The sequence below is a fragment of the Lynx rufus genome, unplaced genomic scaffold, assembly GCF_022079265.1.
Source record: "Lynx rufus isolate CCGP_SWC_20201006 ecotype Redwood Valley unplaced genomic scaffold, mLynRuf1.p SCAF_5, whole genome shotgun sequence".
Lineage (NCBI taxonomy): Eukaryota > Metazoa > Chordata > Mammalia > Carnivora > Felidae > Lynx > Lynx rufus.
Genome location: NW_025814867.1, coordinates 30,849,648 through 30,866,761, shown reverse-complemented (window position 1 = coordinate 30,866,761; position 17,114 = coordinate 30,849,648). Strand labels below are relative to the sequence as shown.

The 17,114-nt window shown below is 46.8% G+C and overlaps 1 protein-coding gene across 1 annotated transcript in view; it reads right to left on the bottom strand.

Moving 5' to 3' along the window:
• The window catches only part of EPHB1 (EPH receptor B1), a 378,786-nt gene that overhangs the window by 268,562 nt on the left and 93,110 nt on the right, over window positions 1-17,114 (bottom strand). Inside the window, exon 4 of the mRNA XM_047100394.1 lies at window positions 801-1,482. Within this exon, the coding sequence (XP_046956350.1) occupies window positions 801-1,482 (682 nt within the window). The remainder of the gene's footprint in view (window positions 1-800; window positions 1,483-17,114) is intronic.

Here is a 17,114-nt window from a genome sequence, read left to right as displayed (position 1 = left end):
CCTGCCCCTGGTATTGAGCCCCTGGAGGAAGACAGCTGAGCAAAAGGCTTTGAGTTAATGACCTACATGGGTTCAAGACCAAGTTGGGTGCTGGGGGAACTGAACTGAAATGACTTAAAATATTTTGCAAATTCAGTCACTTCTCAACTACCCTTGAGTGAACTGCCCATGACAACCCAAATTCTCTATGCTTCAGAGCATGGGGCTGGACATGATGCATGGAGCATGGGGTGTGTGCATGGTGAAGGTCAAGAGAGTGCATATACACACAAAACAGAATATGAATGTCCAGGGTTATTACGTGATTACCTATCATTTGGAATTCTATCTCTTCCCCCATCCTGAACACTGCATTCTGGTTGGACACGGTTGAAAAATCATCATAGCTGGGGATGTAGATGCCCCAGAGCTTTTGTGTGTTTTTTTTTTAAGTTTAAAATTTATTTTTGAGAGACAGAAAGAGAGATAGAGACAGAGAGAGAGATAGAAGCAGAGAGACAGGGAGGGGCAGAGGGAGAGGCAGAGAGAGAATCCCAAGCAGGGTCCGTGCTGTCAGTGCAGAGCCTGATACAGGGCTTGAACCAAAGAGCCATGAGATCATGACCTGAGCCGCAAAAAAGAGTCAGATGCTTAACTGACTGAGCCACCCAGGAACCCCCCAACTCCCACAGAGCTTTGTAATAAGCCATCAGGCTCTTCTGCTCCTTTATGACCCAAAGCTGGAGGTGGGGAAGATTTGCAGATTGGACCCTGTCCCAGGTGGGCAAGAAGCAGAGGCCTTAAGAGGCCCTAGGACTTACCCTTGCAGGCCACACTGTTCTCAGGCTCATAGCCAGGCTTGCAGGTGCAGCGCCCAATGGGCACCATCCACTCTCCATCCCCATTGCAGTAGAGTTTGATGGGCACGTCCACTTCCTCTGCATTGGGGATGCATGTCCCCCGAGCAATCACCAGAGACGTGCTCTCTGCACCAGTCATGGTCTCTGGAAACACGGCAAAATTTTGCACAATGCTGGGACACTTCTTGAAGAAGACGCGAACAGAAAGGAGAGACATACAGGCTCCATAATCCTGGAAAGCGAGGTAAAAACCATTCCGAGTAAGAGGGCCAAAGCTCCTGACTTCTGTGTTGACCTTCATCAACCTTCCCCCAAAGTCCACCTGGGAGAAGCTCTCATCTGCAGCAATGGTGTCTACTTTGAGGTAGGGGGCCTCGGACCAGAAGGCTGACTTCTTGGTGGCAATAACTGAGTCCGTCTCATAGTAGTACAAGTTGAAGGTCTCCTTGCAGGAACCTGGGACGTTGGGGAGGCTGCTGCAGTCTCTCACAGTGAAGCGCATCTCTGTGTAGATGCGATGAGCCCCCCGCCGGTTGATGAAGGTGGTGAGCAGCCAGTTGTTCTGGTTGGGCTCAAAGACGTTGCACACCTGGTAGGTGCGGATGGTGTTCAGGTTTTCATCGTAGCCACTGACTTCTTCCCACTGTACCAAGCAGGCCGCAGACACACACATGCAAAAACACAAAATAGAGAGTAAGAAGAAAAAAAAGAGGCAGAGCAAAGAAGCCTCGTTCTGCAGAGGGCCTTATGAGCTCACTAGTCCAGCCACTTGACGTGAGAAATAAAACATACCTAACCCTAATTTGTTTTTAGAGACCTCCTTATATGCAGACTTCAAATATTTCTCTGCTGGTCACCCTGAAATAGAACAGACTTTACTCTAGAAAACCTTCCTTCATCTAACCTACAGCACTCCTGCTGTGACTATGGCTCATCACCTCCACAGGACAAGCCTGCAGCTATCTGCCCTATGTGATGGCAAGGACTTGATTCCTGAGTGACACAGCCTCTCCTCTCCACAACCACTCTGTGGATTAGGGGTCTAATTACAGGACACCCCTCACCTTAGAAATCCTCATTTCCGAACCTAATTCTTTATGGTGGTTCCTTTAGAGTTGTGAAAAACATATGAATATAAGGCTTTTCACAACCTCTCAACAAACTTAGATTCTCATAAACTTTTGTTTTATAACATCAATTCCTTTGAAAAAGCTAAACCATAAAACTGGTAGGAGTAGGGGCTGCTAAGTGAGATGCTTAAGGAAACAAATCAAGCTTCATTGGGTGCAAACTGAAAGCAGGGATGTAATGGAGGAGAATGCTGGAGGATGTCACATAGGGAGGAAGGAGAGCTTCTTAACAGGGGAGAGACAGCATGCTTCACACTAGAAAAAAAAATTCTCATTTTTAGCAGCCCTGCAGGTGGGAAAGAGAAGAGGAACAACGCATTTATTAAGTGGTGTCTCTTGATCTTCCCTTTAACACTGAAAACTAGATATTATCACCCCCAATTTACAGATGAAAAGATATCATGCAATTCACCCATGGTCACATGGCCATAAGAGACAGGATAGAGAGGAGAAAGAGGTATTTTGAATGGCCAAAGAAATTCACTTCCACCAGGGGTGGGAGGAGAGTCATGGGGCATTCTCTCTTCCTTGGGTTGGGACAGGAAGCCACTACCTGTACTGGCGAGCTCTCAGGACCCTGACTTCAAGAACTGAGAGTATTCCCAGGACGTTTCAATGTGTTCATTAAATTCTGCTCTGCTTGCCAGAAACAAATAAGGGACCCAAGAAATTAAACTTCTCCTTTTTAATGTTCATTTATTTTGGGAGTGGAGAGAGAGAGAGTGCGCGCGCACGAGCATGTGTGAGCAGGGGAGGGACAGAGAGAGAGTGAGAGAGAATCCCAAGCCGGCTCTGGGCTGTCAGCACAGAGCCTTATGTAGGGCTCAATCCCATGGACCGCAAGATCATGACCTGAGCCAAAATCAAGAGCTGGATGCTCAACTGACTGAACCACCCAGGCGCCCCAAGAAATTAAACTTTATCTTACGTGAAAAGAAAAAACAGATGAAGATCCTCGACTTTAATATTTAGCAGTGGCACAAAGTAAAAGTACAAAATAGTATCTATTTCTTTAAATATTGTGCTAATTGCTTATTATTCACAGTGTAGAGCTGAAATATATAAAATAGAATTCTTAATTTAAAAAGCTGATGTCAGGGCACCTGGGTGGTTCAATCAGTTAAGTGTCCGACTTCGGCTCAGGTCTTGATCTCATGGTTCATGAGTTCAAGCCCAGTGTCGGGTTCTGTGCTGACAGCTCAGAGACTGGAGCCTATGTCATACTCTGTGTCTCCCTCTCTCTCTCTGCCCTTCCTCCACTGTCTCTCTCTCTTTCAAAAATAAATAAACATTAAAAATTTTTTTTAAGTTGAAGTCAATCTTGCGTGCATGGAAAATATACACAGTTGCTTCTTGCACAGAATTAAGCCCCCTGTAGGAGCAGGAGGGCCAGGCTGCCCTTCAAGCTTGCGCCAGAGCATCTGAGACCAGGCGTGGTGTGTAGAGCAAACAGGCACGTAGAGAGCTGGCCCCGCCCACCCAGACCTGAAGAGTGACCTCATGGCCACTTCTGCCGCCCGGGCCCTGCCACTGAGGCACCTGAGTACCAATCTATCCAAGGCTCTTCTCCCCCATCCCCTTCCAGCACCCCCAGGAGTCAGTCTCTTCCTCAGCTTGGAGTCCTTGGTGAGTTCTTTCCAGATCCTTGCACATTGCCAAACGTCACCTGGAACTTTGCTTAATTTCTTATCGATTCTCTAGATGTCAAGGAACCACTTTTAACCCCTCTTAAAGATTGTGTAATGTTCTAGTTAAATGTGTTTGTTAAAGTTATGTTCTGCTTGCCTGGGCTTCTGGAACCAGAAGCAAATATATTACAGAGAAGTCGCTGACAGCTGTTTTAGTTTCAATTTTCAGACCTCTCTCCCTTTCGTGGCCATTTTGAAATAACATTTCCCCAGTTGACCCTACGTGACTTCTGAGAGGACAGCTTTCTTTTGCTGTTTTGTAGGTGCTTAAGCACAGCGGACTCCTAGTCCATGACTTCACTTGGCCTGTGTGAAGTGGCGGCACAAACACAGGGCCCCTTTGTCAATGCACAGGTGAAGCCTGCGGCCCCATTTAGGGCAGGGACCTGTCCCAGCCAGACCTGACCCACTCAAGACTGCTGCGGCTTCGCTATATGGGAGCAGGACAGGAAGCCCGCCTTTCAGGGCTCACCTTAGCACTGAGACTGTCACCACCAGCAGGTCTTAAATAGACAGAATGAGGCGTTTATACTCTTGCGGAAGCGGGGATATTGAGAACATTTATCTTAGAAAATGACACTGATTGGTACTATAAGACCCAATAGAGGTAATCGTTTCAAACATTAACCTCTCTGGGCCTCAGTTTTCTCATCTGTAAAATGAGGAATCATACTGGGTGACCTCAAGTTATAAAATCTACACAGATTTATTTGATTCCATGACAGCTCCTAAGGGAGCGATCAAAGCAAATTAGGAGGAATACAGTTGTATATTCAAAGGGAAAGAGTAGAGAAAAATTGAGAGAAAGGAAATAACTTCCCTGTTGTTTGGGGAAAGGCCATCACAGAGCCTCACATTCACTTCTTTCTCTCTTTCATTCTCCTGTCAGCAGGTATGACAGGGGTTGGAAAAATATGCTTACAGAGTGGGCTAGAGTAGGCATGAATGCCTTCCGGGCAAGAGGCAATTAGGACCGGGGGCCTTGAAGAAAGAGAATTATTTTGGCAAACAGAGAGGCGGGTGGAATGGCATTCTTAGCAGGGAGGGACAAACATTGTTATTTGTCTGTGATATCTGGAGTCAGCCTCGTTGCTTTATAGTTATACCTCACTCATTCATCAATGAAAAAAAAATATTTGCTGAATGCCAACTTTATGCCAGGTATTCTATTAACCACTGGGGATACAACAATATGACGCTTATAATCTCGTAAGAGAAACAGAAATTAGACAAATGGTGATTAAAATAACTAAATAATTACAATTGTGCTAGCTGCTGTGAGGGAAAATTACAGGGTGTCTAGAGAGGGGGTGTACCTGATACAGAGAGGAGTGTCAGGGAAGAACCTCCAAACTGAGAGGGGATGGACGGATAGAAGTTAGAAGAAGTGTGTGTTTGCTGGGGCCAAGAGGGACAGAGGAGGAGTGGGGAATCTAGGCCCAGGAACAGCAATTGCAAAGGCCCTGTGGTGGGAAAATGTGGCCTGGAGCCATTGAGTAATGCTGCCTGTGTGACAGAAGAGTCATAAAAAACTGCAGATGCAGGAATAAGACTGAGGAGAGGGTGAGTCTGGTCAAGAACTCTGAATTTCATCCTGAGGGTAACTGGAAGTCATTGATGAGTTTCCATGAGGAAAAGTACAGGTGATCAGAGCTGAGGTTTTAGAAGATTTATCTGATGTAAAGTACAGATTGGGTTGGAGGGCCACCCCAATAGATGGTGGGGACAACTGGGTGCAGGTATGGTAGTACAGGCAACAGAGGACAGTAGGTTGGAGTAAACCAGTGGAAACTGAAAAGATAATCCTGGGGTAGAACCTCTAGGTTTTCTTGAGCCGAGTGTGGGGTGGAGGACAGAGAGAGACCTGACCAGACCCAAGGCCCACATATCCCTTAACACTCTTCCACACATCAGGCTTTGAGCTCTGCTGTGTCCCTGGGGCACACCACTCCTAACTCCTTACAAGAGTGGATATCCTACCCGTGGATGTGCAGAACTCAGATTCTTTCACTCAAGGCCTGCAACAGCCCTGGTCCCTGTGACACACTCTCACTGCCTATCCCCAAGCTGATTTCCTACGGGTCTCTGTTCAGTGGCAGCTTCTCAGCCTCTTCTTCTAGGCAACTGACATACTGCTTCTGTGTTCCTTTCTATAATTGTCTTTTACCATTAAAATGAGAACAAAGCACCATGATTTGCTTATCAGCTTGGCAAAAAATTAAAGAGATACAATAGCAAGTCTTGGTAAGAATCTGAAGCCAAGGGGACTCACAAGCCTAGTGGCGACAGTGTGACTGGTCAAATCAACAGTTTCTCTCAACATTTCAAATGTTGGCCACAACTCAAATAAGCAGGGAAAAGGTACATCATTAAAAAAAAAAAAATCATTGTGATAACTGAGTAGCTATCTGGGGAAAAAAACACAGCTTTGCATCCATACCTTGTTCCTTACTTCAGGATAAATTCCCAGTGAAGCAAAGATTTAAATATTAAAAGTGAAACCAGAAAAATACTAAAAGAAACCCTGGAGATAATTTATGTATAGTAATTATGACATGAAACACAGAAGCCACAAATGAACAGATTGATCAATTCAGCTCTACAAAGTTTTTTCTTAAGTGACATAACAGAAATGGCCAGAAGTAAAATCAAAAGGAAAAAAAAGGAAATATGCTGGGAAGAAACCACTTATACTTTATCACAGATAAAGTGTTAATTTCCCCTGATATATAAAGATAATCTATATATCAATAATAAGATGCAAAATAGGCATGGATATTGACAAACTGCTTACTAAAAGAGAGAGATAGCTCATAAATATGTGAAGAGATGTTGAACATCATTCAATATAACCATGTTGTGATACTTTGTTTTTGGGTGGGCGGGTCAGACAGAAATTTGATAACACACTATGCTGGAGGGTGTGTGGAAAGTAATCATTCTGATACATAGCTAGATGAAGGGCAAATTGGTACAACCTCTATAAAAATTGTGGTTTTATTTATTCAAATTATAGCTCTCTCTACCCTTTGACCCAGCCATTCACTTCTAGGATCAAACCCCAGATATACTTTTATAGATATATATATAAAACTAGGTATGAACGGTATTACCTGCAGCCACCATCACCTCCAGAGTTTTATGCATGCCCAGGACACCTGGAGGTGGCCAGGCCTCAGGGGACTATGGACCTATGGAGAATGTAGCAGCCTTCTCAAATTTGCTCTGAGTGGGACCTCTAGACAAGCATGGTAGAAAGAACCATTGAGACTGAAATTCTCACCAACCAGTAGGATGGGGGAGCTCAGAGTTTGAAATAATTTTACTAAAAGAAAATAAGGCTAGGATATTCCTTGTGCATCTTTGTTTTGGGGGTAAGATTTATAATGCTGCACCCCAATCTTACTTAAGTCTTCCTTTCTTGGAGCTCTCAATCGGACTCCAATATGGCACCCAAGACCCTTTGTTAATGTCCATCAACTAGTGAACACATAAACAAAATGTGATGCGGCCAAACAATGGAATACTAATCATAACTAAAAAAGAATGAAGTGTTGGTACATGCAACATCACGGACAAACCTCTAAAACATTATGCTAAATGAAAGAAACTTGACTCAAGAGACCATATGTTGCATGCTTCCATATACCTGACCTGTCCAGAAAAGGCAAATCTATAAATATAAAGGTATTAGTATCAGTATTTCCCTGGCACTGGAGATGGGAATGGGGAGTAACTGCAAATGGGCATGAAGAATCTTTTTTGGAGGTGACAGAAATGTTCTAAAATGGGATTGTGGTGATAAGTACACAATTCTGTAAACTTATTAAAAATTCTTGAACTGTACAATTCAAATGAATAAATTTTATGACATATAACTAACACTTGATTCCAGCTTAAAAAAAAAAACAAAAAAAAAAACACCTCTTTGTTATTTAGTCCAGTCTCCACCTCTATACCCCACCAATGCTGGTTTGGTCTTTTTTTCCACAAATGCCATGCCCATTGCAACAAGAGGGCCCTGCTTGTCCTATCCACTGAGACAGGGATACCCTTCTCACTCCTTTATCCCTATATCCCTATGACCAGTATGTGCTTGACCAAGTTTATTTGTGAATGAACAAGTGATGTCTAAGTTGAGGCAAAGATGGCATCTTTGAGATGGGACACTTCCAAGGAAGTGGAATCCCTACCCTGATGCTGGGAGTCTGAGTAGAATCATGAGAATGGTCCTAAGATGGGTTCAGAATCTTGGGCCCAGGACCCCGTTCAAGAATCACTTGATTTTCCATCCTGGAGTCAGCCAGGTATCAGGCCAAAAGTGCCCTCCATGTCCAACATACACCCCTCCTTGTCACCATAATTTGCCATTTCTTCCAGAACAATGTTCTTCTTATTTGACCTCTCTCTTGCATTCCCCGACCATGCATTAGGGCTGCCATTACTTAATGCCTGGACTTATGCCCTGGCTTGCTGTTTGTCAGAAAGTAATGACAACAGACCAGGAAAGAGATGGCAAGGGTTCAAACCAGAGCCAGGTCCTCTCACTCTGCACATTGAGACAGTGCTCATCCCTGCCTCTTGATGTTGTTGTGGATGCTTTGACCGGCCCTAACACCTTTCTCCCATGTTCATCCCATCTCAACTCCTCCAAGACACAGAACCAGAGAATAACAGATCTGGCTGGAAACCACTGTAGATCATGTTGACCAAAACCTTTCGTTGACAAATGGGCACACTGAAGCCCAGAGCCATTCAATAGTTGGCCTGAAGTCAGGCAGTTGATGGGGGGCAAAGCCAAACTCTCTTTGTAGCTCCCTCCTGTGAGGGGGCTTGGGTATTCTTTCCTCCAGGAGGCCTTCCTAGCTTGTATTCAGCTACCATTTTTCCAAATGCTTATAGCATGATTGAGCTCATTCCATACAATTTAGCATTTCATAGTACAATATTTTGAACTATTCATTAATTGCTTTGTGTATGACTTTGGATTCTGAGACCAGGCTGTGAGCTCCTTGAGGATAGGGAATTATGTTTTGACTAATTTATTAGTTGATTTCGACTAGCAAAATAATTCCACGTATTTAGCTTTGCAGCACTGATACGACACAACTGCATTTTTATTCAGTAATGTCTGGAAACATTGAAATCCACTGGTTTTTCAGGGGTCCTTTCTTCTTTCACTATTGACCCTGGGAGATGTAGTCCACACACAAGGCAACCACCACAGAGTACATCGCCAAACTTAACCTCTCCCCAGTGCCCAGACTCTTCCCCAGCTGCCCGCTGGACACCTGGTGCTCACCCATGCTCTCTGTGGTCCTCCTGCTCACAGATGGCACCTTGTCCCTGTACTGGGTTTCCAGGAAGCACTCTGGACATTTCTGTTGCCCATCCCGGGGTTTAGGCACCAAACCCACGTCTCCCTTCCCCTCCATAGCTCATCCATGAGGTGTGTCCCTTTCCCCACTTGACTTTACTCTCTTTCCTAGTCACACCACCAGACATTCTCTTTAACTCCCCTACCCCAGTGAGTTTTGTAAAACTCCATCTTCCCCATGGGGTTGCCTCTCCATAGTCCCAGTACCTAGCCCTCAGTAAATACTGGAAGGGGGCACTTGGGTGGCCTAGTTGGTTAAGCATCAGACTTCGACTCAGGTCATGATCTCACGGTTTATGGGTTCAGGCCCCACATTGGGCTCTGCAGTGAAACTGCTTTGGATCCTCCGTCTCCTCCTCTCTCTGCCCTTCCCTCGCTCTCTCACTCTCTCTCAAAAATAAACATAAACAAACAAATAAATAAACTGGAAGACTGAGGGAATGAACAAGGCCCTGGTCTGTTCCTTAACTTCTCTGCCTCTTTAGCCCCTGGTCCTTTGCTAGGGACTTACTGCAGGTGACACCAGGCTACCTTGTTCCTGGGAGAAGAAGAAACAAAGTGGCTTTGCACACCCAGCAGAATATTAACAGCCTCTGAAAAGGCTCTATTATTGATGCAAATGGGCCACCTGTCCTTGAGATAAGCATAGTAAAGAAAACAATGACATCCATTAGAAAGTACTTGTTCAGGCTTTGAGACCATGACTTTGATGTATGAGAAAGACACTTCTAGGTTCCTCCAAGATCCAGGTTTGTTAGTCTTGTTTGCTGGAGTCAGATCTTGCAGGTCTGTGCTCAGGAGTAGGCAGCAGTGCCTGCTGACATTTGAACAGTGCATACTGGGTGCATATTGACTATCTGCAGTCTGGCTCTGCGTGTGTGTGTGTGTGTGTGTGTGTGTGTGTGTGTGTAAAACAAAACCACTGCCATGAATTCTATCTATCTGTCCATCCACACTGCCTTCTAGAACAACCATCAGAAACTCTAACACATTCGTTACCCTCCAAGAGTGGATCTGGATTTTAGAAACAGGCAAAAGTCATTTGGAGCCAAATCTGATGAGTCAGATGAATGAACAAGCTAAGAAATATTTCTTGCTCAAAAATGAAGAGCCACTATAAAAGGAACTTTAGAGAAGTGAGCTGATTCCACTTTATGCCTCTGACTAGTTCCAAGCATGGAGTTCTGGAAAGATTTGTGATAGCTGGCCGCTCCCTGGACTGCGGCGACATTCCTGGGTAGACCCTGCCCTTCCTGAATGCCCACCCATTGCCACAGTGCTGCATCCAGAACTGCCCCCAAATAAGCCATTTCCCTCCAGTCTGGCCAGGAAGGACACTTGCTCTGGATACTGCTCTTTAGGAGGAAGACATAATCAAAGTTGGCTTTTTGGCCTCTATTAGCCTAATAAGACCCCAGCCATTCTGACTGTATGAAGCCCAGCTCATTTAACTCACTTTTTAAATAAAGAATTGAGCATCTACTACATCCCCAAGCAGTGTTCTGTGTTTTGGTGACCCGGCAGTGAACCAGAGGCAAAGTCCCCACCCCCGTGGGCCTCATATTCTAATAGAGCGAACCAGAGGATGAACAAGCAAACAAATAAATAATATAAAGTCAGACAGTGTCAAACACTCTTGAGAAACAGGTAAGGGGACAGAGTGACAGCTGGTAGTGGGGTCATCGTGGAACGTTGCCTTTTAACAGAGATCTAAATGACACAGGAGCCACCAGCCTGGAGGGCACACGAGGGAGGGGCATTCCAGACTCAGAGAAGAAGAATGAACTCTCCAGAGCAGGAGTGTGCCTAGCACATTGCCAGGAAAGCCTAGAAGCCAGGGTGGCTGCCGAATTGCACAGGGCAAGGGGAAAAGGGAGGAGATGAGGCAGGAGAGGTTGCCAGAGGACAAAGGGGCCCCACCCCTGCCAGTTACAGCTCTGTGACCATGGATGACTTTCTGAGCTTTAATGTCTTCATATGCAAAGACTATTTACCTTGGTGGGTACCATGAGGACAGAAAGATCATGTAAGAAACTCATCTTGCGCTATGCCTGCAAATACCCTCCATTCACTAAGTACCAATTATCATTTCTACTACCATCAGCAGCATCACCACTGTTAATGTTAATCTCAGGATCCACCTCCGACTGATGCATGTGGAATGGGTATGGAAATTGTCTCCTCCATCTTGGATAAATAATCCCGCCTTTGGTCAGCAGAATGCCAGGACTAAAGAGCCAAAACCTGCCTCTCCATACAGTCAGCACCCCCCTTTCTTGCCCCTCCTGGAATCCTCTGGGAAGGTTTAAGTATGGATTCCCTTCTCTCAACTAGGCAATCCCTGAAGCATGATCAGCTACCAGCTCAAACTACAAGGAGATGAAATCTGACATTGCACATAGGCTTTGGTCCCATTCGGCAGTCTGTATTGGGGCACAAACTGCTGTTTGAGAGAACTTGTTATTTTGCAAACAGTCGCTGCCAACATGGAGCCATATGGAACTTGCCTGTCACTGCCCAATCAGAGGAAGCCCAAAGACCCACTTTCAGACCCCAGTTAGAGATGGCTGCCTCTCTGAACAAGAAGCCCACTGAGACTCGAACAGTACACAACTTCACAGAGCCCACAGGAGGCCACCGACTCTTCAGGGCAGCAGACTGCACTGGGCCAGAGCTGCCACCCCAGCAGCCTGGATGCCAAGGATGCGGCCCCTGTACAGACAGTAGAATAGGCCTGAAAGAGCTGGGATATTAGACAAGCTAGAGGCCTAATTAAAATGTAAAATGTGGTCCATGGGGCATAAATTCCTACAAGCCCTGAGGGATCTACCATTTAGTGCACCAACCAACCACGGCAGCCACTTATTCAATGGCCCCCCTGAGGGCTGCGAGCACCAGCTTACCTCCCAATAGACTTAATTTACCTCCCAGATGTGCCGGGCTGGGCGGACAGGAATGACCCTCCACTCATTACCATGGCTCCATGTGATGTGCCAAAGAACTGGACAGGCTACCTGAGACAGGGACTGCCTGGAAAGGCTTTCATACTGCAGTGGTACAAATCCATGCGTTCCCTCAAGGATTGACTTACTCTCTGCCGTGCAGAAGAGCACTGGAAGGGGGGTGAGGGACCCAGTTAGGTACGGAAATAATTAGAATATGGAAAACACACTCATTGTTTCCAATGCAGGCTCTAAGAGTCTCTACAAAATCCATTTAAAAACTTAGGTCGGGGGGCACCTGGGTGGCTCAGTCGGTTAAGCCTCCGACTTCGGCTCAGGTCACGATCTCGTGGTCCGTGAGTTCGAGCCCCGCGTCGGGCTCTGGGCTGATGGCTCAGAGCCTGGAGCCTGCTTCCGATTCTGTGTCTCCCTCTCTCTCTGCCCCTCCCCCATTCATGCTCTGTCTCTCTCTGTCTCAAAAATAAAATAAACAACATTAAAAAAAAATTAAAAAAAAAAAAAAAACTTAGGTCGGGAAATGCAAGAAATATTGTCTTGAGCTGCAAGCAGGAGAAACAGCCTTAGCGGAAGACATCGTGTCCCTGGGAAGGATAGTTCTGTGCTTACCAAAAAAGGGTTGGAATTAAGAAGCACTGCCGTCACCATGCCTAACACTGGACCCCAGAAGTCACGGTGACCCCTGGTTTAGCACAAGAGTTCAATTGCACAGACTCTGGAGTCAGCTAAGCCCATGTGTGTGACCACAGGCAAGTCTTCACCCCTCTCTTAGCCCCGGCTGTTCCTCTCTCACAGGGACACAGGGGTACCTACCTCATGAGGATTCAATGTGAGGATTAAATATGACAATTCACATAAAGTACTTAAATCTGAATAAGAGACCCCTGTAAGTCAGTTATTATGGATATCAGCCCTCCAGAGACACATGCTTATTAGCCTCTCCCTGAGCACAGTTGTTATTTTTCCTTAAAAGTCCTGGCTTTTCATTCCATGGTGTGTATTATCTAGGACTCTTTCCTGTCTGTCTGGTTTTTTGCACCTGTGCATCATCTTTGGTGCGTGCACACGTGCATAAGTGTATATATGTGCCCGTGTGTGGCTGGGGGTGCTGGCTGTGGCCCGGGTAGGGCCTGTGTGCCCTCCCTTGGGTATGCCCACACACCAATTGTCTCATGAGCACCGGTCGGCTCTGTACCTTCCCAGCCAGGGTGATGCCTCTCACTGCTCAGAGATCATGCCAACAGAGAGCGAGGCTGACTGGGCCCAAGGTCCAGATGGCATGCATCTCTTTGCATCCTGGCACACTTCACACCCAGGTCTCCGTCAGCTTGCTGGGAGAAACACTGCAGGATTGTGCCTCCGGAGGGGGCTCCTTGTCCACAGCCCCCAGGCCACTGGAACTTCCACCAGGCAGCAGCATTTCGTACCAGGCTCTGCCTGGAGTGGGGTCCTCAGCCATTATGACAGCTGCTGCTGCTGCTGTTGACACTGCAACAGTGACAAATTCATCCTTCTGACAAGATCCCTTTCAATAATTCACAGGGAGCTAGGGATTAAGACACTGTTTCTCTCTGTCTCTGTTGGGATTTAAAACACCTCCAGCTGGGGTATTTAAAGAGAGTATAATGGGCTGCCCCTCTTGGGGCTCCCCTCCCCCTTTCCTCCTCTTTCCCATTTCCCAAACTCAGCCCCCACCCCACCAGCCAGCCCTATAACAAGGAGGCCCAGAAAACAAGAAAGAAAAAAAAAAAAAGGAGGGAACCAGTGCTTGGCTGGTCACTATGGCAACCATGGCAGGGTATTCAGCTGTCATTATCCCAGTGCCTCACACATGTGATTATCTTAAGCTGTCGATTGAATGTGGTCCTCGCTGCTGTCCAACAAGGCCTTGTCGAACAAGGCAGGGGCGGGAGCTGCAGGGCCCCAGGCCCCAGCTGCCTAATCCTGCTCTGCCCAGATCTGGGTTCCACCGCCGAGGAGCAGAGTTACCACCAGGAGAAACTGATGACTTTTCCCTGCAGCTTGGAGCCATCTCTGAGGCTCCACAGAGCCTTCCACAGAACGCACAGAGGGGGCCAGGCTGGGGCTGGGCTGGAGCACTGGGTTAGAGCCTGGGGGAATGGGTTCCTCACTGCATGAGCGCAAAGAGTTTTGACTGCATGAGGGCCAGGCTGGCTGTGGCCAGCTGGAGCCACCCCCGAAACAAGAGAGCAAGCCATGGGGGGAGGAAGAGGCTGGCCTTCCTAAAGTTCTTGGCTTTGTTCCATTCTCAGGGTGGGGGAGAATTCCCATTCTCAGGGTGCAATAAAGTCAAATTGAGCCTGGAAAGAGAACACACTGTCCTCTATCCTGCCTACTCCCTCCCAATTGTGAGAATGTGGTCACTATGTAGGACCCACTTCAGGGGACTTTTTTCCCTGGGACTGCAGCTGCTAGAGTGTGGTTCTGGGAAGCCCAGGGAGGACTTCGATCTCACTTCTTTGCCTTGCAGACTTTGCTACAGATTGTCTTTGGGCTGAGGTTTCCCAGGTCCATGAACATTCTGGTCACCCTCTACTAGGCATGCTCCAGACTTTCCAATATTTTTTTTTAAAACTCAGCTCCCAGAATGAGCCCATGATGGCAGATGTACTCAGGCCAGCACAGCACACAATGGGGCCACCATCACCTGTGACTTGCACCTGGATTGCTCCAAATACCACCAGCTCAGTCAGGCCTCTCCTGCTTCTGCATCCTGTGGTCAGTCCCCACAAAAATGTGACCAGCCACATGCAAGTCCCCACCACCTGAGGCACTGCCCACCTGGGTCACCCGGGGGGCTTGTTGGCTGCATAATGAACTGTTCACATATAAATGCAAATGAAGCCCATTACCGTCAACCATGTCAGTTTGACAGCAGAGCTCTCCATCGGCAGGATAAGTTTAAATCTTAACTCCAACATCTTTCATGTTGGTTGTCCTTTGTGACACTGGGAAATGTCGGGCATGCCTGTCCCCACCAGAGTGGTGAGTGGGACAGTGTGTCCACGGAGGTGAGGATGTGCCACGACTAGAACTCCCTGCCATGAGAGCGGCAGAACAGCACCTCAAGTGGAGCGGGCGCTGCTTCTACAGAAGTGACAATGAGGCCACTGGATGAGACAAAGCAACTCACTAGAGCCCACCCCTCACGTGTCTCCCTTCCTACAGTCCTCACTTCCTGAATATTTGCCAAGGCCTGAGGGTGGAAGCTGACCCCCAGGCTCCTCCATCCTCGCCTAGAGCCAGCCGTCCCCAAGGACGACCTGTGCCCTCCTCTGGATCCCAGCCAGCCCTTACCTGGTCCTCCTCCAAGTCCTCCTGGACCCTGAGCCCCATATGTCACAAAGCGTCTCTTCCACCTCTTCCCATACAGTTTGCTTTAAAAAACAATTCACAGCAGGGGGAGACCTGGGTGGCTCAGTTGGTTGAGCATCCGACTTCAGCTCAGGTCACGATCTCACGGTTCCTGAGTCTGAGCCCCACATCTGGCTCTCTGCTGTCAGCACAGAGCCCACTTTGGATCCCCTGTCCCGCTTTCTTTCTGCACCTCCCCCGCTGATGATCTCTCTCTCAGAAATAAACACTTAAAAATAAATTCATGGGGTGCTTAAAATGTGCACTACTCACTAGCACATGGGTTTCAAACCTACCTTTTCCCTTTGTAGAAAACAAGGAAACTTTTACCTCACCCCTGTTCTCCAGTTTCTCAATGACATATGACTCTGAGATCCCTTCCTAACACATCTTCAGGAGCAGAGGTACAAGAGTAAGCTAAGTTTTGTGGGGGGTGCCTGGTGGCTCAGTCGGCTGAACATCTGACCCTTGATGTCGGCTTAGGTCATGATCTCACAGTTCCCGAGACTGAGCCCCCATGTCGGGCTCCCTGCTGACAGCGTGGAGCCTCCTTGGGATTCTCTCTCTCTCAAATAAATAAAATAAATAAATATTAAAAAAAAAAAAAAGAGTAAGCTTTGTGTCCAGATTGGCCTGGGGTCAGTCTCAGTGAAACCTCTGAGCAGTCCTAGGATTCTGGGTAATTGCCTCCAGCCTCAATGTCTGCTCTGTAAAATGGGAGAAATACCACCTGGCTTGCAGGGTCCTGGTGAAAATCCAGTGAGGTCATACAAGTAATATCAGTGCCTGGTATGCAGCTGGTACTTAATTATGGGTGACTAGCAGTAGCGGTGGTTATCACTATTACTAACAATAGCATTGTTATTAACAGCGAGGTTCACCCTCCGATGGCATTCATGCCAGAGCCAAACAGAAAAGCTAGAATGCTGATCTCGCATCTCAGCACCCCCCACCCCCGTGGTCGGTTAATTCTATGCAAGTTAAGTCCCTCAAACAAGAGTCACTGCAACTACTAGTACTAGTCAGGGCAAGTGCTACTGACCGAGCTTCAGAGTTTACAAACAAGGTAAACACTATTTAATCCTGCCATCCACTGTATAAATAAAATGTCACATTACCCAGGTGATGGGGCAGAAAATGGGCTCAGAGCAGTTAAAGAACTTCAAGGAAAATGGAAATAGCCCAGGACAACTGATTCCAAATGCTGGGCCTGCTCCTTTATACTCCCAAAAGTACAGTAGTCCCCCTTATCCACGGGGGACGTGTTCCAGCACTCCCAGTGGGGGCCTGAAACTGCAAATAGTACCGAACCCTATATGGTCCTCTCTTAAGCAAACATTCGAAGGACAAGGTTTAGTTTATAAATTAAATATAAATTTTAAATTATAAATGTATAAATGTTGTTAGCACAAAAAGAACTGATAATAAAATAGATTATAATAATCTACTGTAATAAAACTTACGTGAGTGTGGTTTCTCTCTCTCCACACAGCTTACTGTACTGAGCTCACCCTCCTTGTGATGATGGGAGATGATAAAATGTCTACGTGATGAGACGGAGTGAGGGGAATGATGCAGGCACTGTGACGGAGCGCTAGGCCACTACTGACCTTCTAAGGATACATCAGAAGGAGGATCACCTGCTTCCAGACCACAGCTGACTGTGAGTAACTCAAACCACGGAAGTGAAACTGTGGATAAGGGGAGACTATTATATACTGGGGTTGGGGCCAAATTATTCCAAT